Source organism: Myotis myotis, unplaced genomic scaffold (assembly GCF_014108235.1).
Source record: "Myotis myotis isolate mMyoMyo1 unplaced genomic scaffold, mMyoMyo1.p scaffold_m19_p_7, whole genome shotgun sequence".
NCBI classification, from domain to species: domain Eukaryota; kingdom Metazoa; phylum Chordata; class Mammalia; order Chiroptera; family Vespertilionidae; genus Myotis; species Myotis myotis.
Window position 1 is genome coordinate 66,408,472 of NW_023416379.1, and position 24,212 is coordinate 66,432,683.

At 39.3% G+C, this 24,212-nt stretch overlaps 1 protein-coding gene across 34 annotated transcripts in view; it reads right to left on the bottom strand.

Annotated features, from left to right (window-relative positions):
• FAM135A (family with sequence similarity 135 member A) overlaps nt 1-24,212 on the bottom strand; it is a 106,643-nt gene that overhangs the window by 68,919 nt on the left and 13,512 nt on the right. For 31 of the 34 annotated variants that reach the window (XR_004969011.1, XR_004969012.1, XM_036318331.1 and 28 more), the window contains one exon: nt 20,708-20,787. The exons of 2 other annotated variants lie outside the window; for them this stretch is intronic. Coding sequence is in view for 28 of the 32 variants with exons in the window: in XM_036318331.1 (XP_036174224.1) it covers nt 20,708-20,787 (80 nt within the window). In the remaining 4 variants the exon portion in view is untranslated. Of the gene's footprint in view, nt 1-20,707; nt 20,790-24,212 lie in introns of those variants that run through there. One more of the 34 variants, XM_036318338.1, reaches the window with a different exon arrangement.

Consider the following 24,212-nt stretch of genomic DNA (forward strand, 5'->3'; position numbering starts at 1 on the left):
TAATCTTGGTTGTAGGTTCTTGGTATTCATCACTTTGAATATTTCTTGCCACTCCCTTCTGGCCTGCAAAGTTTCTGTTGAGAAATCAGCTGACAGTCGTATGGGTATTCCCTTGTAGGTAACTGAGTTTCTTTCTCTTGCTGTTTTTAAGATTCTCTCTTTATCTTTTGCTCTTGGCATTTTAATTATGATGTGTCTTGGTGTGGTCCTCTTTGGATTCCTTTTGTTTGGGGTTCTCCACGCTTCTTGGACCTGTAAGTCTATTTCTTTCACCAGGTGGGGGAAGTTTTCTGTCATTATTTCTTCAAATAGGTTTTCAATATCTTGCTGTCTCTCATCTTCTGGCACCCCTATAATTCTGATGTTGGTACGCTTGAAGCTGTCCCAGAGGCTCCTTACACTATCCTCGCATTTTTGGATTCTTTTTTCATTCCGCCCCTCCGGTTGGGTGTTTTTTGCTTCCTCGCATTTCAAATCATTGACTTGATTCTTGCGCTCCTCTGGTCTGCTGTCGGGAGTCTGTATAATATTCGTTATTTCAGTTCGTGTATGCTTAATTTCTAGTTGGTTCCCCATCATAACATCGAGGGTCTCATTAGTTTTCTTGTAGATCTCATTAAGTTTATCGGCGGCTTCTAAACAGTTCTTGAGAGACCTTAAAAGTGTGGTTCTGAACTCTATATCTTCCACTGACAATTTTGTCCTGTTTCTTTGTCTCCGCATTTTGTTATGCTTTCTTGGTGCACCCCCTAGTGGTCTTTGTGCACAGTCTTGTAGTTAAGCCTTGATTGTTGTAGCTAATACCAGGGAGGGTTTGACCTTCAGGTCAACTGGCTGTGAGCTTCCTTTTTTTTTTATTCTGAGATTTATTTACCTTCTATAGCTGTCACTGGAGCTGAGAGCAGGCTCCAGCTCTGAGACCTCCGCTGCTGAAAGCAGATATCTAGGGATTGTTTAGCTTCTATATTTGCAACATTGTTTCTTAGAGTGCAGCTCAGAGCTGGGCGGCGGCAGGTGGGGAACCTTGGCTTCCTCCGTCACTGAAGCAAGCAACCCTCATGTTCGCTTCAGCTGCCTGGCTGCCGGCCGCCATCTTGGTTGGCAGTTAATTTGCATATCTCGCTGATTAGCCAATGGGAAGGTAGCAAAGTTACGGTTAATTACCATGTTTCTCTATTATCAGATAGGATTACTAAAGAGTATTGGAAACAAAAAACCCCAAGCATACAGGATGCTCAGTTTGTCTTGAGTCTGAAGCCCTCTCTGCTTTTAATATTTACTAGATGATACTCTGCCTATGAACTTAGGAACTACCTTTTTCATTGCTTTAATTTACGAGTAGGCACTATGTTTTATACATAATAGGCACTCAGCAATTATTTACTGAATAAATGAACTTTCATCTAACTTCTTGATTTATTGTCCTATTTCCTTGCTGAAATGACTCTATTTTTACTCTGCATCTCAGTAATCTGCTAACCCAAATGGAAGATCTACAACTTTAGTAAGTGACTTGTGATATAGACCTATACATTTTACATTTAGTCATAATTTATATTTTATTTCTCTCACTATCTTTCAGCATTTTGTTTGGTTAAACAGCTAGCATTGGTATCTGTTATTTTGTGAACAAATGAGCATTCATCTATAAAAAGCTAGCAACCAGAATGCCGTAACAACAAGAATGACCAGTCGCTATGATGCCCACTGTGGCCAGCGAACCTCCGGCCAACCTCCTGCAGCCCCTCCCCATAGCTGGCCCCACCTCCAATCAGCCCCCACCATCCCTATTGGCCTGCAGCCCCTCGCCCCAGCCAGCTCTGCCCCTGATTGGCCCTCTCCAAATCAACTGGGGGCGGGGCTGGCCGGCCAACCTCCCATGGCCCCTGACCCTTGATCGGTCCCCCAGCCCATTCCCTCTCGGCCCCTCCCCCCAGCTGACTGGCCCTCATCAGCCCCGATCGGGGTGGGCTGGCCAGCCAACCTTCTGCCATCTCCTTCTTCCGAAGAGCCGGGCTGGCCGGACCCCACCTGTGTATGAATTCGTGCACTAGCCTCTAGTGCAATCATCCTATCTAATAATAGAGAAGCATGGTAATTAACCATAATTTCGCTACCCTTCCCATTGGCTAATCAGCGAGATATGCAAATTAACTGCCAGCCAAGATGGCGGCTGGCAGCCAGGCAGCTGAAGCGAACATGAACATGAGGCTTCCTTACTCCAGTGATGGAGGAAGTCAATGTTCCCCGCCTGCCGCAGCTCAGCTCTGAGCTCCGGATGAAACAATGTTGCAATTACAGAACCTAAACAAACCCCAGAAACCTGCTTCTGGCCAATGCGGCCTCAGAGCTTAGAGCGGCCAGTGATGGCAACAGAGTTTCAATTATAGAATCTAAACAAACCAGGTACCTGCTTTCAGCCGGCAACGGCCTCAGAGCTGGAGCCTGCTCGCAGCTCCAGTGACAGCTATAGAAGGTAAATTAATCCCAGAATAATGAAAAAAAAGAAAAAAGGAGAGGCTGGGAGCTTCAGTCACCCACCAGCCTGAAAACAGCCCTCAACCCCTCACCCAGACTGGTCAGGCACCCCAGTGGGGACCCCCACCCTGAAGGGGGTGTGACCAGCTGCAAACAGCCATCATCCCCTCATCCAGGCTGGCCAGGCACCCCAGCGGGACCCCCACCCTGATCCGGGACACCCCTCAGGGCAAACCAGCCAGCCCCAACCCGTGCACCAGGCCTCTATCCTATATAGTAAACGGGTAATATGCAAACTGATCCTAACAGCAGAAGGACTGGGAATGACTGATCACTATGACACATACTGACCCAGGGGGACAGACGCTCAATGCAGAAGCAGCCCTCTGGTGGTCAGGGCACTCTCACATGGGAGGAGCTCTGCTCAGCCACAAGCCAGGCTGATGGCTGCTAGTACAGCGGTGGTGGTGGGAGCCTCTCCTGCCTCCTCAGCAGTGCTAAGGATGTCCGACTGCAGTTTAGGCCTGCTCCCCGCTGGCAAGTGGACATCCCCCAAGGGCTGCTGGGCTGCCAGAGGGATGGCTGATTGCCATCTTAGGCCCAATCCCCTGGGGAGCAGGCCTAAGCCAACAGGTGGTCATCCCCTGAGGGGTCCCAGACTGTGAGAGGGGCCGGGCCGGGCTGAGGGACCCTCTATCCCCCCCGAGTGCACAAATTTTTGTACACCGGGCCTCTAGTCTATAATAATAAAAGCGTAATATGCTAATTAGACCTGACAACCTTCAGGACGAAGCCGCAGTGGTGGAAGCCGAGCCCCTTGCACAAATTTCATGCATCGGGCCTCTAGTAATTTATTAAGCCTCTAAAATACCAGGAGCTTTGAGATATGAACATAAATAAGAACACTATTTCTTTTTAGAGTTCCTAATCTAGTTCGAATGGAAACATTCGAAAATAATTGCAGTACAATGTGCTAATCTCTTAACTTCCTATTTCAGGAGACTAAAGCAAATGGCAATGTAATTATCATTATCTCTTAAGCCAGGTAAATAGATAACTAATGGCAGTGATAGAGGAAGCTGCTGACCACAGAGAAAGCAAAATGAAGGCTTATAATGGCAAATATTTTCATTATCTATGCAAAGTTTATTCAAAGATCTAACTTTATGGTAAGTTTTCTATTCACAGTTGTTGAGATTATTTAGTTACTAATAATAGTGATATAATAATATGAATGGTCTCTAGCTATATATTTCCTTAAACTTTCCTCATCTTATAAAAGCATTCTGATTTAATGATTTTTGATGTTTGATTGCTTTAGAATTCCAAATTCTGAGGGGGAAAAAATTAGAAAGTGCTATGGAAACAGTAGAGGAAACTTCTAACTACCTATGGGAGTTAATCTATAGCTTAACAAAGAAGAAATGAGGAAGAGAGAATGTGTAAAATAATGAGGTAATTTAGAACCCATCACATTTGAGAAATCAGTAGTGGTTCTATAGAATCCATAGGGAGAATGGTGGGAAATACAGTTAGACATGTAGAATAGGGTAAAATAATGAAAAACCTTAACAAGTCAACAAAACTACCACAACATTTCAGTGGCTCTCAAAGAATGGGCCTGAAAAGTTGGTTGCTAGACAAAGCTTATGGGGACAACTAATAGGGGAGAAAGAGATGGTTCTTCTAGTACAGTGGTTCTTAATCTGTGGGTTGTGACCCCTTTGGGGGGTCAAACGACCCTTTCACAGGGGTCGCCTAAGACCATCAGAAAACACACATATAATTACATATTGTTTTTGTGATTAATCACTATGCTTTAATTATGTTCAATTTGTAACAATGAAAATACATCCTGCATATCAGATATTTACATTACGATTCATAACAGTAGCAAAATTACAATTACGAAGTAGCAACGAAAATAATTTTATGGTTGGGGGTCACCACAACATGAGGAACTGTATTAAAGGGTCACGGCATTAGGAAGGTTGAAAACCACTGTTCTAGTAGCACTTCAAAATATTTAAAGCTTTATCATAAGTGGCTTATTAACTACTGCCAAGGCAATGCACCTGGACACCAATCCTTTCTTCATTGGATAACTAATCCTTATTTTCAACTTTACTTTTTTTTATGATATTAATTTTTTAAACTGCTAAAACCTGTGTAAGAGCACTAGGTAGTGGTAGGTAGGAAGAAGAATGTAAAACATATGCACAGAAAGAATTTTATCCAGACAGATGAATTTAGAAAAATGCTAGTCAAATACAAATAACTGAAAATGGTGGTTTTTTTTTTTGTTCAATAAGGGTTGATTTCCTATTAGTCCAAATGCTTATCTAATTGAGAACTTATATAAAAGTGGAGAATATATATACATATTAGTAATAAGACCTTTCTCACACATTGTTTGAATTTTTGTGAAATTTCTCCAACTTTCTCCTCATATATAATAGTCTCAAATTACAACTAGACATTTTCCCAAAGACATCAAAGTAGTCAACAGGCACACAAAAAGATGTTCAATATCAGTAATCACCAGAGAAATGCAAATCAAAACCACAATGAGATATCACTTCACACCTGTTAGAATAGCTTTCATCAATAAGATAAGAGACAAAAGGTGATGTACTGATGATGATGTGGTGAAAGGGAACCCTTACACACTGTCAGTGAAAATGTAAATTGGTCCAATCACTATGGAAAACAATATGGAGGTTCCTCAAAAAATTAAAAATAGATGTACCATATAATCTAGCAGTTCCACTTTTGGATATATACTCAAAGGAAAGGAAAACAGAGTTTTGAATAGATATATGCACTCTCAGGTTTTTTGCAACATTATTCACAATAGACAGGATATGAAAACAACCCAAAGCTCTTCAACAAATGAATGTATAAAAAGGTGTGATATGTATTTACAATGGAATATTACTCAGCCATGAGAAAGGAGTATATCCTGCCTTCTAACAACATGGATGGACCCTGAACACATTATGCTAAGTGAGATAAGTCAGAGAAAGACAAATACTATATATCACTTATGTAGAATCTAAAAAAGTCAAACTCATAAAAAACAGAGTAAAATCATAGTTACCAAGGGATGGGAGTGGTGGTATAAGATTGATGTTGTTTAAGGGTAGGTACAAACCTTCATTAAGTAGTAAATAATCCATAGAGATCTAACGCACAGTGTAATGTATATAGACAACAATAGTTTACTATAATTATGTAATGTGAAAAATTACAAAGGCAATCATATTACACTATATAAGTGTATCAAAGTAACATGTTGTACACCTTAAATTTATACATAGTTAGTGGGTGGCAAAACAAAATGTAAAACTAGTTATGTCCAAATTCAAACACTTTCTATAGATTAAGCCAGTTTTATAAGCACAGAAATGTAATCCCAAGTATCTAGATTTCTTTGATAAGTTATAAATTCAGGGATCTTTTGTAGGTCTCTTCCTCTCTTCAATTTCCCCTTCTTGCTCTTAGTCATCATTGTTCATGCTTCTTATATCAAAAACATTTTTAGTGATTTAAAAAATTTTAAATTTACTTATTAACATGAGATATAATCCTATGTACTTAATCACTATGCTACATAACTGAAATTATATAAATCATAGGAAAACATAAAATTAATTTCACTGTAAGTTTTAGCTCTTTACAACAGTAAATGGTTCACAAATTATAGTAAATGAGCCAAAACTTGACTGCTTTCAATCTTTCTTATTTCACCAGAAGCCCAATAATACTTTACATGTATACAACCCTTTACAACTTGCTAAGAACTTTTACTTATTTCTACACCTTATTTAACTTATTTTGACAACCTTGTAAAGTAGGAAACACATTTCACAGATGAGAAACTGAAGCTCACAGATGTTAAGTGAGTTTGCCAAGGTAATATAAAAGGAAGCTGGAATCCTGATTCCAAGTCACTACTTTACTAACTACAACAGAGCCTCATCTTTGAATCTACAACTTCTAAAATACCAAAGATATCTCTATATCACAGGTGATCCAGATCAATACCAAAATGGTAACTAGTTTTGCCTTGTCTTGCCAGAAACTATATGCTGGATAGTATTTCAATTTTATAAACCCTTTCCCTGTTGTGTTACTATAAAAATGTTAATGTTGTTACTTATTTCAACATTTGGAACCAACCCATAGAAAAAGCACATAAGATTTAACTACTAAACAGACTATGAATGTTAGCAACCTGGATAATATAAAACAAAATATATCTAACAGGTTGGGAGGTAGAGAAAAAGAGAATTTTGAATAAAAACACAAGCCTGTATATCTCCTTATTTAATAAACTAGAGGCCTGTTGCACGAAAAGATTTGTGCAATAGGCCTTCCCTTCCCCTGGCTGCCGGCACCAGTTTTCCTCCGGCACCCGGGACCCAGGCCTTCGCTCCGACCAGAGCCAACTTCAGCCCTTGCTGCTGTGGCCAGAGCCGCCTTCACAGCCCTTGCTGCTCCGGCCAGAGCTGCCTTCAGTCTTCGCTTCGCCGCTTCATGCCTACGTATGCAAATTAACCGCCATCTTTGTTGGTGGTTAATTTGCATATCTTGCTGATTAGCCTATGGGAGGCGTAGCAAAGGTATGGTCAATTACCATGTTTGTCTATTATTAGATAGAATATTGTATGTCTCCTTATTTAATAAGAGGCCTGTCATATTTGCTGAAATAAGGTATGAAGCCTTAAGTATATTATATGCAGGTATAGTAATGGTTAAAGAAAGATATGGAAATCACAGTGTATCTCTTCTTAAAAGTAGATGGCGGAATAGTGTAAGATAAATTGTCATTTATCATAAGAACTGAAAATGTCTATATAGAGGAAACAATTAGGACTAGAGAAACAGTAAAATGTGGATGCATCTAGAGAATGACCTATGGTTTTCACTACCAATCTTTCTGTTCTAATAGATTTTTTAACTATTTGCCTGTATTATTTGCATAAGAATTTTTTTTCAGAGAAAAAGAATATATGGATATTAAAAAGTAAATAAAATAATATACATTTCTTTTTAAAAAATACTATCACTATTAGAAATGGATATTTGTTACTTGAACTTTTTGTTGAAATTGTACACAGTCCTCTAAAATTTTATGCTGGGGCCTAGAACTAGAATGACTTCTCTGTTGCAGAAGTCTCTGAACACATTCTTACTAATCAATTTCAATAGCCAAATACTCTTTGTCTTCCATGACTGATGTTACTACAGAGGACAGATACTTCCTGACCCAAACCTCTCACTGTCAGCATAATCTCATGCTGGAAATAATTTAAATGTGTTAAGATAAGCTAAATAATACCATCTAATTCCTCCATCTAACCTGCCCTACTGTGACTCACAGACAAAATCATTATTTTTTTGGTTCTTCTTGAACATTTTCCATAAATATGCACAAGGTGTAGGAATTATGATAAAATAGAGCTAGAAAGATAAGGTCTTGAAATAAAAGTATAAATTAAAGTTAGAAGAAAAATAAGGTATGCTTATATGTGGAATCTAAATAAAAAAAAAAACAGGAAAAGACTCAGATACAGAGAACAAACTGGTGGCTGCAGGGGTGATGGGCAAAAGAAGTGCAGGGGATTAGGAGGTATAAACTTACAATTATAAAATAAGTCATGGAAATGTAATGTAAAAGCATAGGGAATATAGTCAATAATATTGTAATAATTTTGTATGGTGATTAAAGGTGAGTAAACTTTATCTTGCTGGTCATTTCATAATGTACATAAATACTATGTCAATGTCATATACCTGAAACTTATATAACATTATATGTCAGGGGTGGGCAAACTTTTTGACTCGAGGGCCACAATGGGTTCTTAAACTGGACCGGAGGGCCGGAAAAAAAGCATGGATGGAGTGTTTGTGTGAACTAATATAAATTCAAAGTAAACATCATTACATAAAAGAGTATGGTCTTTTTTTTTTTTTAGTTTTATTCATTTCAAATGGGCTGAATCCGGCCTGCGGGCCGTAGTTTGCCCACAGCTGTTATATGTCAATTATACTTCAAAAAAAGAAAAAAATTGAGGTATGTATAAAAAGTATAAAGAAAATCCAAGTTGCAATAATTTATTTAAAAAGTATGAAACCTCTTAACACTTTTCTGGAATGATGTTATAAAAATACACATACATACAAATAATGTTTCCACATGTACGCTAAAATTAGATATTAAGGAAGTCTACTGTTTTCCAAACCTAGGCTTCTCTTTTAAAGACTAGTGTGTGACATAAGCAATTTATTTTTAAAAAACACTTCCTTTTTATACACTAGTAAACTATCAGATCATTGACATTTCACAGTCAATAAAATATAGTTGATAATATCAGAAACTAGAAACTGAAGTGGTAACAATGACGTAATCTGGACTTAATCCTATCTAATAAAAGACAAAAAGGGTAATTAACCATACCTCTGCTACGCTTTTGATTGGCTAGTCAGGGCGATAGGCAAATTAACTGCCAACAAAGATGGCAGCCGGCAGCCACGCAGCTGAAGCGAACAGGAGGCTTGCTTGCTCCAGTGATGGAGGAAGCCAAGCTTCTCTGCCTGCTGCGGCTCAGCTCTGAGCCTGAAAGCAACAATGTTTTAATTATAGAAGCTAAACAAACCCCAGATATCTGCTTTCAGCTGGCCGCGGCCTCAGAGCTGGGAGCGCCAGTGATGGCAACAATGTTTCAATTATAGAAGGTAAATAAATCTCAGAATAAAAAGAAAAAAAGGAGAGGCTGGGAGCTTCAGTCGCTGGCCAGCCTGAAAACGGCCCTCAGCCACTCACCCAGGGTGGCTAGGCACCCCAGTGGGGACCCCCCCCCAAAAGGGGATGTGGCCAGCCTGAAAACAGCCATCAGCCCCTCATCCAGGTTGGCCAGGCACCCCAGTGGGGACCCCCACCCTGAAGGGGTGTGACCAGCTGCAAACAGCCATCAGCCCCTCACCCAGGCTGGCAAGGCACCCCAGCGGGACCCCCACCCTGATCCAGGACACCCTTCAGAGCAAACCAGCCGGCCCCCACCCGTGCCCCAGGCCTCTACCCTATATAGTAAAAGGGTAATATGCAAACTGACCCTAACAGCAGAAAGACTGGGAATGACTGGTCACTATGACACACACTGACCACCAGGGGGCAGATGCTCAATGCAGGAGCTGCCCTCTAGTGGTCAGTGCGCTCCCACATGGGGGAGCTCTGCTCAGCCACAAGCCAGGCTGATGGCTGCCAGTACAGCGGTGGTGGTGGGAGCCTCTCCTGCCTCCTCAGCAGCGCTTAGGATGTCCAACTGCAGCTTAGGCCTGCTCCCCGCTGGCAAGTGGACATCTCCCGAGGGCTACCGGGCTGCTAGAGGGATGTCTGATTGCCATCTTAGGCCCAATCCCCGGGAGAGCAAGCCTAAGCCAGCAGGTGGTCATCCCCCAAGGGGTCCCAGACTGCGAGAGGGCACAGGCTGGGCTGAGGGACCCCTCACCCCCGAGTGCACAAATTTTTGTGCACCAGGCCTCTAGTATAACTAATAAAAACCAAAATCACAGTGCTCAGGAAATGCACTTAAAAAAAAAAAAAAAGATACTTTGAGTATTTCTGAAACACTATGTGTCATAATGTCAAAATAACACTGCTTTGTAAATGACACTAATTAATGTAATATTTCTGCCATACAAATAACCCAGAAAGATCTCAAACAACCCAACCTAACATTTGACTGAACCATGAAGAAACAGAAAAATCTAAACAGAACAATAATGAGTATAAAGATTAAATCAAAAATCTTCCACCACAGAGAAGTCCAGGACCAGATGGCTTCACTGGTGAATGCTACCAAACACTTAAAGAAGAATTAATACCAATCCTTCTCAAACTCTTTAAAAAACTGATTAAAAGGAATAGTTGCAAACTCATTTTACAAGGCCAGCAGTACCTTGATATGTAAGGCAGATAAAGACATAACAAGAAACTACATGCCGGACAAGGAGAAACTAAGATGGCGGCATAGGTAAACACCGGGAAATTGTCGCCTCACACAACAATTGAAAATTACCACAAAGGACAGAGCAAACATCATCCAGAACAACAGAAAGGCTGGCTGAGTGTAAATTCTACAACTAGAAGGAAAGAAAAGCACGCTGAGAGCCAGAGGAGCTGCAGAGGTGAAGCACAGAGGTACAAGTGCAGAGGTACGGCCGGCTCGCGCCGCGCGCACGAGTAAAGGGGGTGGCACCTGAGGACGCGGCTGTCTTTTTGAATCACAAGCTCCCGACTGCTCTGAACTCCGGTTCCGGGAAGTCTCTGGGGACCCAGGACTCATACGGGGAGAAGCTGGTCTGTCCGGCAGCGGGCAAACTTGAAGGCGGCTTTCCCTCAGAGGTGCTTGCAGCAATTAGCGGGTCACTGAGACCCGCAACTCCGGGCGGAGAATCAGCCATAGCTCCTTGATCCGCCCTTTGATTCCCTGAGACCCCGCCCCACCCAGGCTGCGGCAGAGGCTTTTGCATGTGAATGTACCTAACTGCAGCCGAGCCAGGCAGACCCGGAACTTCCAAGAGAAGGCCCAAGGCCCCGCAGCGGCTTGCATTGCTTCACAGCTGAGCCTCTTCGTGGCTCCTGCTGTGTGGCCTCAGGCAGAGGCTGAATTAGCACCTCCTTAGATCCAGGAGCCACTGTACCCAGTGGTCAGAGGGGGACCATCCAGACTGCAACTCCTCAGATCCATAAGGGACACACTCAGGGAGCAGACTCAGTGAGCACCAAAGCCCCACTGAAGCAAGTCTTGCCCCAGAAGGGTGTCTTCAGCACAGAAGTTCTCCCACTTTAGACACAGCTGATTCTCACAGCCAATTGGCCTGGAGGTCAATTCCTCCCAGTGATTCTACAACAACCAAGGCACCAAGAGTGCACCAAGAGTGTCCACCCCAGGTAACTGGGGAGGCTGAGCTACTGGGCCCTACAGGACACCTGGCGCGCAGGGCCACTCTATCAACACAGGGAAGCAGCCAAAATGCGGAGACAAAGAAACAGGTCACAAATGACAGAAATGGAGGAAAGCAAACGATTGGATATAGAGTTCAAGGCCACGTTTATAAGGTTTTTCAAGAATTTTATGGAAACCGCCGATAAATTTAATGAATCCCTCAATAAGTATAGTGAGACCATGGAGGACATGAAAGAGGACCAACTAGAAATTAAGCATACACTGACTGAAATAAAGAATAATTTACAGAGATCCAGCAGCAGACAAGAGGATCCCAAGAATCAAGTCAAAGATTTGAAATACAAAGAAACAAAAAATACCCAACCGAAAAAGAAAAAAGAAAAGAGATTCCAAAAATATGAAGATAGTGTAAGGAACCTCTGGGACAACTTCAAGCGTACCAACATCAGAATTATAGGGGTACCAGAAGGAGAGAGAGGGCAAGATATTGAAAACCTTTTTGAAGAAATAATGACAGAAAACTTCCCCTACCTGGTGAAAGAAATGGACTTACAAGTCCAGGAAGCGCAGAGAACCCCAAACAAAAGGAATCCAAAGAGGTCCACACCAAGACACATCATAATTAAAATGCCAAGAGCAAAAGATAGAGAATCTTAAAAGCAGCAAGAGAAAGACAGTCAGTTACCTACAAGGGAGTACCCATACGACTGTCAGCTGATTTCTCAACAGAAACCATGCAGGCCAGAAGAGAGTGGCAAGAAATATTCAAAGTGATGAATAGCAAGAACCTGCAACCAAGATTACTTTATCCAGCAAAGCTATCATTCAGAATAGAAGGTCAGATAAAGAGCTTCATGGATAAGAAAAAGCTAAAGGAGTTCATCACCACCAAACCAGCATTATATGAAATGCTGAAAGGTATTCTTTAAGAAGAGGAAGAAGAAAAAGGAACTCTTATCATTTGCCACAGCATGGATGGAACTGGAGAGCGGATAAATACCACATGATCTCACTCATTTGTGGAATATAATGAACAACATAAACTGATGAACAAGGACTGATCCAGAGACGGAGAGGCATTGATTGGACTGTCGGGACTTGGAGGGAAGGTAGGGGAGGGTGGGGGTAAGGGGGAAAGATCAACCAAAGGACTTATATGCAAGCATATAGGCCTAATCAATGGACATGGACAACGGGGGGGGGGTGAGGGCATGAGCGGGGGGGGGGGGGGCGGGGGTAGAGGGTAATGTGGGGACAAGGACACATATATAATATCTTAATCAATAAAAAATATATTAAAAAAAAGAAAAAAAAAAAAACTACATGCCAATATCCTTAATAAACACTGATGCAAAAATCCAACAAAATACTAGCAAACCAAATGTAAGAGCACATTAAAAGGATCATACAATGTAATCAAGTGGTATTTACTCCTGAGATGCAAGGATAGGTTGACATATGCAAATCAATGAACATGATATAGCCCTGGCACATGTGTCTCGGTTGGTTGGGCATTGTCCCATGCACTTAAGGGTTGCCAGTTTGATTCCTGGTCAGGGCACATGCCTGGGTTATGGACTCAATCCCTGTTTGGGGGCATGCAGAAGGCAGCCGTTCAATGTTTTGCTCTCACATAGATGTTTCTCTCTCTCTTCCCTTACCTCTCTCTCTAAAAAAAAAAAAAAAAATATATATATATATTAAAAAAAGAAATACTTTTGTTGGGAAGTGTGTTAAAAATTATACATATATGATACGACACATAAACAAAATGAAGAATAAAAATCATTTTGTCATCGCAATAGATGCAGAAAAAGCATTTGGTAAAATTCAACATACTTTAAAAAAAATGTTTGTTTTTTTTAAGTTGATTTTGGGGAGAGGAAGGGAAAGGGAGAGAAAGAAACATCGGTGAGAGAGAGAGAGACATGGATCAGCTGCCTCCTGCATGCCCCCCACTGGGGATCAAGCCCAGAATCCAGGTATGTGCTCTAACATGAATCAAACTGGTGATACTCTGGTGTATGGGACAATGCTCAACCAACTGAGTCACACTGGTGAGGGTTCAATATACCTTGATGATAAAAACTCACAATAAGTTAGGTATAGAAGAAATGTACTTCAACATAATAGAGGCCATATATGGCAGATCCTTAGCTAACATCATGCTCAACAGTGAAAAGTTGAAAGTGTTCTTCTAAAGCAGGGGTGAGGAACATAAGGCCTGAGAAATCATTTGGTCTGGCCCTGCAAAGGCATTAGGGGTGAGTTGAGTGTTTGACCAAATTTAGCAGGCTAATTTTAAGTTGATAATTTTGTATGGCCTGTGAATGATATTATAAATATCCAAATGGTCCTTGGCAGCAAAAAGGTTCCCCACCCCTGTTCTAAAATTAGGAACAAGATAAGAGTACCAACTTTCACCACTTCTAATGCATCTTAGCACTGGAAGTCCTAGCCACAGCAAATTGGCAATAAAAAGAAATTAGAAGTATCTAATAGGAAAGAAAGAAGCAAGAATGTCACTATTTGCAAATGACACGATCTTATATATTGAAAACCCTAAAGACTCCACCAAAAAACTGTTAGACTTATTAACAAATTCAGTAAAATTGCAGGATGCTAACTCAAAGATCAGCTGCATTTCTATACACTTAACAATGACCTACTCAAAAGAGAAATTAAGAAAGCAATCCCATTTACAACAGATCCAAAAACAATAAAATATTAGAAATAAATCTAACCAAGGAGATGGAAGACCTTTATACTGAAAACCGTAAGATATTAATGAAAGAAATTGAATAAATACAAATAAATGGCCCAGGCAGCATGGCTCAGTGGTTGAGCATCGACCTATGAACCAGTAGGTCATGGTTCAATTCCCGGTCAGGGCACATAGAAGAATCAATAATGAATGCATAAATAAGCGGAACAACAAACTGGTGTTTCTGTTTCTCTCTCTCTCTAATAAACAAACAAAGAAATAAAACCATACACACAGGGTAAAAGCTCCTTGACACTGGTCTTGACATTGATCTTGGCAATGATTATTTGAACTGGACACCAAAAACAAAGGCAAAAATTAAACAAATAGGACTACATCAAACTAAAAAACTTTTACACAGCAAAGGATAACATCAATAAAATGAAAAGGCAACCTACCTGGGAGAAAATATTTATGACTCATATATCTGATAAGGGGTTAATATTCAAAATATATAAAGAAAGCATAAAATTCAATAGAAAAAAAAACCCACACACCAAAAAATCTGATAAAAATGGAAGATTAATTAAATAGATATGTTTGCAAAGACATACAAATGGCCATCATATACCTAAAAAAGATGCTCAGCATCACTACTTACAGAAAATGTAAATCAAAGCCACAAAGAGAGACACCTTACACCTGTAAGAATGGCTATTATTAACAAGTCAAGAGATAGCAAGTGTTGGTGAGAATGTGGAGAAATGGAACCCTTGTGCACTGTTGCTGGGAATGCAGATTGGTGTAGCCACAATGGAAACAACATGAGGTTTTAAAAAAATTAAAAACAGAACTACCAGGGAAATGGTACCTGAAGGAGAGGGCGAGCAAAGTGGTGGTGCAATAGTCAGCACAGACTGGCGGTGCTATGCTTAGTTAATTAGCCTGGTTGTGCAGCAGGGCGTGAGGCAAAAAAAAAGATTCTCCATGGATGGAATTTGGTTGAAATGAAAATAGTAAAAATAAAAAAGGACAGAAGAATTAAAAGCCGACAGCTTCTTCTGTTTCAATAAAATAAAGACTTATGGTTAAGGCTGTACCTTTCCAGATAGTCCAACAGCTAAATCACCAGTTTCCAAGGGCATGTGCACCACCTATGGAAAACACTGAATCCATGCACATCAGATGTCCTTGACAACTCATCCCACCATACCCCTGCACAAAATTTGCTGCAGTAGCAGGCTATGAAGGCAACCACTGCGCTTCTTTTCATTACCAAGTAGATATAGTATCCCTGACAACAAAACAGAGGACATAAGTATCTCTTCACAGTATCATGGCCAGCTGAGACCACGCTAAGAAAATCAGCTTGCCTACATGAAGACCCCTTCTCTTCTTGGGTAGCCAGGATTTAAAGGAGAAACACTGACCTGTGCCATTAGTAAGTGACTAACTTTTACACACTGAACTGGTCCTGAGAACTGAGATGTCTTCTTTATAAGTGAAGACTGTGTACAACATAATCTCAAAGAACTGCACAGTGGTGCAAGCCAGAGGTGTACTGTGTGTGTAACAGACTGAGAAATAGGCAAGTTAATTTTGTTGAAAGGTTTTTCATCTTTTGTTCTATTTGCCAATGTTAGTGTTTTGCTGGCTTCAATTGTTACCTTTTTCTGGTTCCTTCTTTTCTATTCTTATGGGTTCCAGAAATCCCTCTCCTGACAGAATCAGAAAGAAAATGCTAACTACTTAAATGAGAGTTCTGGGGAAGAGTGGGATTCCTCTGAAGAAGGAGATCCTGGGTGTCCAACCTGACACCTCTGGAGAGTCTTGCCTGGCAGGATAAGTTCCTTTTAAAATATTCAACTACTTGGAAATCTTTAAATCCTAATTCCTGGTTATATCCTGCTAAACTCTTAGATCCAAGCACACCAGTCTATATACCATATTTTTCTGTTTATAAAACACCCCCATGTATAAGACGCCCCCCACTTTTCCAACCCAAAATTAAGAAATCAATATTTTAAACATTTTGCTGGTTTTCCTCTTAAGGCCTTCTTCTTTTTTGGCATCTTAAGGAGTTGTTCTTCCTGTTTTCTCCACTGTCTGATCATACCCTCAGTGGGAGGAGATCCAAATTTTCTCTGCAGCTCTATTTCCATGTTCTTTTGCACAGCTGATTACATTCAGTTTGAATTTTACAGAGTAAGACAATCACTTACTGGTATTTATCTTTTTATTTTTTGACATCTTTATGGGCTCAGAACGCTCTGGTCCCTGTTGGATCTGCACACTCTTCACTTCCACCTCCAATCATGGCATCAGCTGATGTCAGTAACAATAAAGCTTGTGATTGGAGGAAGCCTGTTTGACAAGGTATGGACAGCTATGCACCCTCACAGCTCCCTCTTGGGCTGACTTCCGTGTATAAGACACCCCTAGATTTTCAAACTAACGATTTTAGAAAAAAAATAGTGTCTTGTACATGAAAAAATAAGGTACTGTGAGAGAGAGAGGTCTAAGACTCTCCCATTGCTTCCTTTGTGTATCCAAACTGGAACCAATTCCTGAGTGGCCACCTCTGGCTTCTTGTGGAGTACCACCTTTACAAAAGCTGCTGTCAAGTCCCAGCCGGCTTTCCAGAGATCATGCCACTCTAAGTGGAGCACTGCAATTAGCCACCAAACAGTTAAGCTGAACCTAGAATGAAGCCACTCCCATCCCTGAATTCCTAAAACAGATCCCTAATTCATGTGTTTCTGGTTGTTGCTGTGGCTGATTAACTAAAACAGTTAAGGAAACAACCTACACTGAACCCATCAACGCCACTTACTCTTACACTGACTTCCAAAAGGCAGTTAACAAACTCCTAACTGCATCCCTGTAAAGATCCACCATTTGCTCTGATATCCCCTGTGCTTCTAACTGAGAAAGTAGTACAAGTTACAGAGCCCAGAGCTGAGAAAGGTATGCCCTGTCCTGACAAGCTGAATATCTATCCAAGAGGCCTATCACTCAACTATAGAAAATATGAATTATGAGCACTCACTCTGATAGAGCCTGTGGATAAAATGAGAACTTCAATAGAGAATTAGTCAAAAGGGGCAATGTTGCAAAAAATTAATTGACTATTCTCCACATTCAGTTCTCCCCCCAATTTATTATGCCTAACTGAATGGACTCTAACTAGGTTATCTAATGATTAATGGGAAGGAAAAGGTAAGCTACTACCTCTTTTGTTACCCAACCTTCATAACAGCCATTGTGGAAAGTGAGAGGCTAGCTACTCTCAAAAATACCTTCCTAAGCAAACTCTTCTCTGACATTCATTTTTAAGGAGTTAGTTGAATTAAACTGAATAACATGACAAAAGAAAATGGTGGGAATATGATTTATCTCCCAGCTTTTATATGGATAGGTCTACATATGGCATTAAACAGGTACCTGGTTCTATTGAAAATATATTTCCTGCATCTTGTCACTCAAACTTTAGTCAAGAGGAAATAAAACATATTCCAAAAGACCAAAGAAAAAGGATTATTAAGAGAGCATTTATATTTTCTATACTAACTGCTAGTGGATTAAAATATTTTAGTCTATATGTTTCCTGGAGCAGCACTTAATGCACTTTCCTATCTGCTACAAACTTTCCAGGATTGCTTCTAACTTTAAAGAAACTTACTATGGAAAGTCTCAGCCTAATATGACCTGAAGTTAGAATTTTTTTAGTATCATTGTTTTCCTACATAGATTCACTTTAGATCTCTCTGAACAAGAAAATGTATGTACTCTTGTAAATAAGTCCTGCAGTGTTTATTTAGATGAGTCAAAATGTAGAAGTCAACATAAATAAAATGCATGAGACAGTTAGGTCTTTCTACACACCTATAATAAAGAGTGAAACCTGTGTATGATCCTGGTTAACTGGACATTTAAAGGTTTCAGAAAATAGATTGTGAAAGATTTATCATATGCCCCCTTATTTTAGTTTTGCTTTTTCCTATTCTCTATAACTAAGTGCTGTCTACAATGTGGCATCAAAACCTTAAAGCATTAATAGAATCATAAATTCTATAAATGTGTAGTAACTTTAGGAGAAAGAAGGATGTTTATAATCTAACTAGAGACCCAGTGCACAAAATTCATGAAAGGGGCTCAGCCCTTGCAGCCAGGGTGGCTTGCCTTGGTCCTCACAGCCCTGGCTTGGTCCGGAAGTTCGTTTGGCTGTCTGGTCTAATTAGCATATTACACTTCTATTACTGTAGAAGATGAATATTTCTGCTGAGCCTTAGTAGTCTTAAGGAAAAAAAGGAGGGGATTGCAACAGGTAGAAAAAATATTTGTTAGTGGAAAATTACTGAACTGAAACCAAATCATACTGTATTGTAACTGAATGTTATCAGAAACTGTTCCTAGGTAGATGTTTTCTATGAAACTGGTTTTTAAAATGTTACAACCTGTTTTTTGAGGTGGGAAAGGGGAAAGATGGGGATAGAGAATAAACAACAACAAAAAATAGAACTACCATATAATTCAGCAAGCCCACACATGGTTATATATTTGAAAGAAACAAAATCTGTATCTCAAAGAGAAATCTGCACTCCCATGATGATCGTTGCAGCATTATTCACAATAACCAAAATAGGACAATAACCTAAGTGTCTGTCAGTGGATGACTAGGTAAAGAAAATGTGGTGTACTAGTATATACACGGTGGAATATTATTCACCCATTAGAAAGATGGAAATCCTGACATTTGTGACAATATAGAAGAACCTGGAGGGCATGCTTTAAAGTAAAATAAGTCAGAGAGAGAAGACAAACACTGTGTGGTATGTGAAAACAAAACAAAATAAAACAAATCCATTTTTTATGCAAACTGACAGTAGAATGGTGGTTTCCATGGGCTGGGGGTATGGATGGGAAGAAGTAGACCAAAGGTTACAAACTTTCAGTTATAAGATAAATAAGTTTATTATTTCATTTTCTAACTGCAAAGAATAAAATAGTATACTATAGCCCTGTCCAGTTTGTCTTAGTGACTAGAGTGTTGGCCCACACTCATATATATGGAGTCCCCCAAAAATGTATACACACTTTGAATGATGATAAAGTCAGTGTTTATTAACATATAGTTCATTTTCAAAATTTAAAAGAATCTATAGAAATGCATACATTTTTTTGTTAATGCCTGTTTTCAAACTGATGGCCATTCTGGTCCAGGCACTGCTGATAACTCAAAGAAATGGAATCTCAAACATCAAGAAGCATTTTGTTCAGTATTTGTGTACCCTCAATTCATCGACTGTTGCCAGTTTTGTACCGTAAACTTTATCTTCTATGTATCCCTGTAAAAAAAGTCTAGTGGCACTTTAGGATAAACTTTCTTTGTTCAAAGCTTAATCTAGTTTCACCCATTATTTCAAATCAGTTAAACCTGCAAAGAGGTGAAAATTAAATAAGATAACAAGCGTTAAAGTGTGTATACATTTTTTTGAGACACCCTATATCAGTGATGGCGAACCTCTGACACGCGAACTCATTTTTTTGGTTGATTTTTCTTTGTTAAATGGCATTTAAATATATAAAATAAATATCAAAAACATAATTCTTTGTTTTACTATGGTTGCAAATGTCAAAAAATTTCTATATGTGACACGGCTCCAGAGTTAAGTTAGGGTTTTTCAAAATGCTACACACCGAGCTCAAAAGGTTCGCCATCACTGCCCTATATTTTTGTTGTTACTGTTTTTTTGTTAATCCTCATTGGAAGTAATTTTTTCCATTGATTTTTAGAAGAGCAGAAGGGAGAGAGGAGGTGGGAAAAGAGAGAGACGGACAGAGACAGAGAAAGAGAGAGAGAGAGAAAGTGAGAGATCACCATGAGAGAGACAGATGGATTGGTTGCCTCCCACATGCACTCCAACCGGGGGCCAGGATGGAACCTGTGACCTGCAACCCAGGCATGTGCCCCTGACTGGACCGACACTCTTAAACCATTGAGAACACGGGCCAGGAATCACTGTATATTTTTCTTTTCTTTTTTTGTTAATCCTCACCTAAGGATATTTTTCCATTGATTTTTAGAGGTAGTGGAAGGGAGGGGGAGAGACAGAAAGAAACATCCATGTGAAAGAGGCACATCAACTGGTTGCCTCCCACACGCAAGCAAGGTACATGCCCTTGACCAGAATTGAACCTGGGACTCTTCAGTTCGTGGGCTGACATTCTATCCACTAAGCCAAAATGGGCTCAATGTATATTTTTTAAATTACATTTCAGTACTTATGTTTTTCTCCCTGGAAATTTCACATACATTTCTTTTTTTCATTTGCTCATGGTAAGAGAGCTAAGAGGGAAACAAGTAACCTATAAGCAAGTCTGTTTGACTAAAAGTCTTAAATATATTTCTTATAAGAGGTATAATGATGCTCTTTGGTATCTTGTATTTGTACAAAATAATTATGAAAAGTCATTGGCTAATATAATGTTTCATATCCTTTTTTTTTAAGTTGACAATATTCCTTGTTTAAAATATTACTTGGCTTACCTGTTGCATGAAACAAACTAGCTTCTACCCTGTGGGGAACTCTTGGTGGAATTTTCATAGATGCACGAATCTGGTAAAAACTAAGCAAAAGAGACAAATAAACCATTTCAAAAAACATTTAAAATATGCAATGTCCCAATTTCTATACAGTTATACATACTAAAGTAATAAAGTTGGTCTGCTAATATCAGTCTCCCATAACATTTACTATTTGTAGAAAACAAAGTATGAGATCCACAGATCAAATATTAGTGTGGGATAAAACCCAAAGGGAAATCAGTATATTTAAAGATAAATGGGAAAAACATAAGAAATATATATGGTATTTCTTACTCAAATGAGAGAATGCCATCGCAATCAGAGGAGTTAATGAGGTACCTAAGAGTTTCGTTGCTTTATTTATTTATTTTTTTAAAGATAAGAATAAATTATTCTTATGCACAATTTTGAAAAGAAAAAGAATTATAAATGGTTTTTAAAAACTGATTTCATACTATAAAAACCTACCCCCTCAAAAAAAATCTCACTAAGTGAAATAAGCCAGTCAATGAAGGAAAAATACCACATGATCTCACTCATTCATGGATAATAGAGACCATTATAAACTTTTGAACAATAATAGATACAGAGGCAGAGCTGCCTCAAACAGATTGTCAAACTGCAGCAGGAAGGCCGGGGAGGGTTGGGGGGCAGGAGGTAGGGGGGTAAGAGATCAACTAAAGGACTTGTATGCATGCATATAAGCATAACCAGTGGACATAAGACATTGGGGGATAGGGGAGGCTAGGGGACTGTCTAGGGCGGGGGGATAAAATGGACACATATGTAATACCCTTTGTAATACTTTAAGCAATAAAAAAAAAAAAAAAAAAAAAAAAAAAAAAAAAAATCTCAGATGTAACATGTTCTCTTTCTACTTGCCTAAAGTTTAGTTACTGCTTAATCAGTTCTTTATCATGTAACAACAATGGTGGCAAATTAAACACTAAAATATTTAAAAGAGCAGGAAAAGAACCATAATGGAACATGCACAAGAAATGTTTCCTCACATTCCATTTCCATTTACTCCTTATTGGGCTATATTTCCAATGTTATTCAGTAAGATATTTATTGATGTTATTTTAAAATTATCACAATAAAATACTGTATAGGAATTACTTGAAAGTTTAAGTTTCTCATCTCAGTATCCTAAGTAATCATTTGATATACCAGAAAATAAGCTAGTAAAGATATTTTTATTTTCTAATAAAAATTTAGGTAGTTTATGTATGTTTATCTACCAGAGCTGAGTTATTTAACATAACAGCTAAACACAAGCTTGAAATTAACTAGCTTAAATGGTAGAAGTAGTAAGGTTCCAAGTAGCATAAAGAAAAGATGTAAAAGATTTTTTAAAAAAGATAAATCAGAATAGAAAAAAAGAGTAAATTATATCCTTGAAAATACTCTTACAAATAAATCAAGCCTTATATCTAAAAACAGTAAGCCTCTCATCATTAGATTTTTAAAAGATCAGTAACAATATTCTTCAAAAGTCCTCAATTGATAGGGAACCAGACTGTAGAATAGCAAATTAATAAAAGCAATAATTATACATACTATATTTATGCTGGTTGACAAAAGGGAACGGTAATTCACTTAATCCTTATACCCAGTTCCAAACCTCCAATTATTTAAAACTACCTCCACTAGGATATGTTAAAGAGGAAACCACAGGCCCAAATAGTTATGTTAAAACCCATCACAAAGAACCTAGACTTAATACCTAACCAAACTGCAGTTTCAACCTTTTCTAGGAATGTTATCTTAATTGGTTAGTATGGAATTTTCTGGTCACTACCAACGAGGTAATCTGTCAAGCAGGCCCTCTCCATCCACCAAAGGAAGCTCAGGCAATCTGATAAGACTCCTTCTTTCCTGTAAGATAACCTTACCTGAAACAATCCTTTCTTTTCTTTTCTAAGAACTTTCTTGTCATAACTAGTTTCTGTCTAAAAGCATCTTCCATATTGTACAGCTTCTGGGGCTCCTCTCTATTTGCTAAATGGGATATTGCCTGATTCATAAATCACTCATTAAAGCCAACTGTTGAAATTTTTTTATTTTTTTAATATATATTTCCTTATTGATTTCAGAGAGGAAGGGAGAAGGAGAGAGATAGAAACATCAATGATGAGAATCATTGATTGGCTGCCTCCTCCACACCCCAGACTGGGGATGGAGCCCGCAACCCAGGCATGTGCCCTTGGCCGGAATCGAACCTGGGATCCCTCAGTCCGCAGGCCAATGCTCTATCCACTGAGCCAAGACGGCCAGGGCCAACTGTTGAATTTTTATTCGTTAACAGGTATCTCATTTCAAACTCAACATATCAAAAATGAACTATTCTTCAGTCCCACATCAGTCATCCTCTTCAACTTCATTACTTATCTCAGTATTTCTAATATTGTCTAAGTCAATGTGATTTAAAACTTCAGCGTCACCTTTTTTTTTTTTTTTTAATATATTTTATTGATTTTTTACAGAGAGGAAGGGAGAGAGAGAGTTAGAAACATCGATGAGAGAGAAACATCGACCAGCTGCCTCCCGCACATCTCCCACTGGGGATGTGCCCGCAACCAAGGTACATGCCCTTGACCGGAATCGAACCTGGGACCTTTCAGTCCGCAGGCCGACGCTCTATCCACTGAGCCAAACCGGTTTCGGCGAAACTTCAGCGTTACCTTTTAAATCTCACATTACAAATTCTGTATCTGTAAAAAGTCGAGCAATGAACTGATATGCCCACTGTCTATTTCAATTAATTAAAAATTTTTGCCATATTTGATTTAACAGTACTTTTTCCCTTTGCTGCTATTTCAAAGTAATCCTAGATATCATGCAAATCCATACCTCTTCATATATATTAAGTGTTTTCTCTCAGTATCATTCTCTACATGGAATCAGTCATTAAATCCTACTATTTATTCCCCAAAATGCCTCTAGAAATTAATTAAGGTGTGTGACAGGTTGATTTTAAAAATGTTTCCAACTTTTTCACCCATCCCTGTTTCTACATCTCTTGCAATGTGACTTCCATTAAAAAGTGAGTGTAGTTCTCAACCCCTTAAATCTGGGCTGGCTTTATGACTTGTTGTGGGCAATACAATGTGGCAGAAATGACAGTGTGCTAATGCGAAGCCTAGGTCTTAAAAGGTCTTCTTATATAGTTTCTTTCACTTTGGAAACCTGTTTCTTCCATGAGAATAAGCTGGAATATGAGAGGTCATGAACATAACTGAGTCCATCCAGGTGAGGCGGTAAGGCCATTTTGCATCAACTAGCACCCAGCCAACCTACCAGCTGAATGTGAATTCATGAGTGAGCCCAGAAAAGATCAGTCAAGCCAGCCCAGATCAGCCGAACCACTCAGCTAATTTATAGACTTAAAGCAAAAATAAATGTTTATTGTGATGCCACTGAGGCTTTGTGTTTGTTGTTAGCTGCATAACTGTGGCAATATATA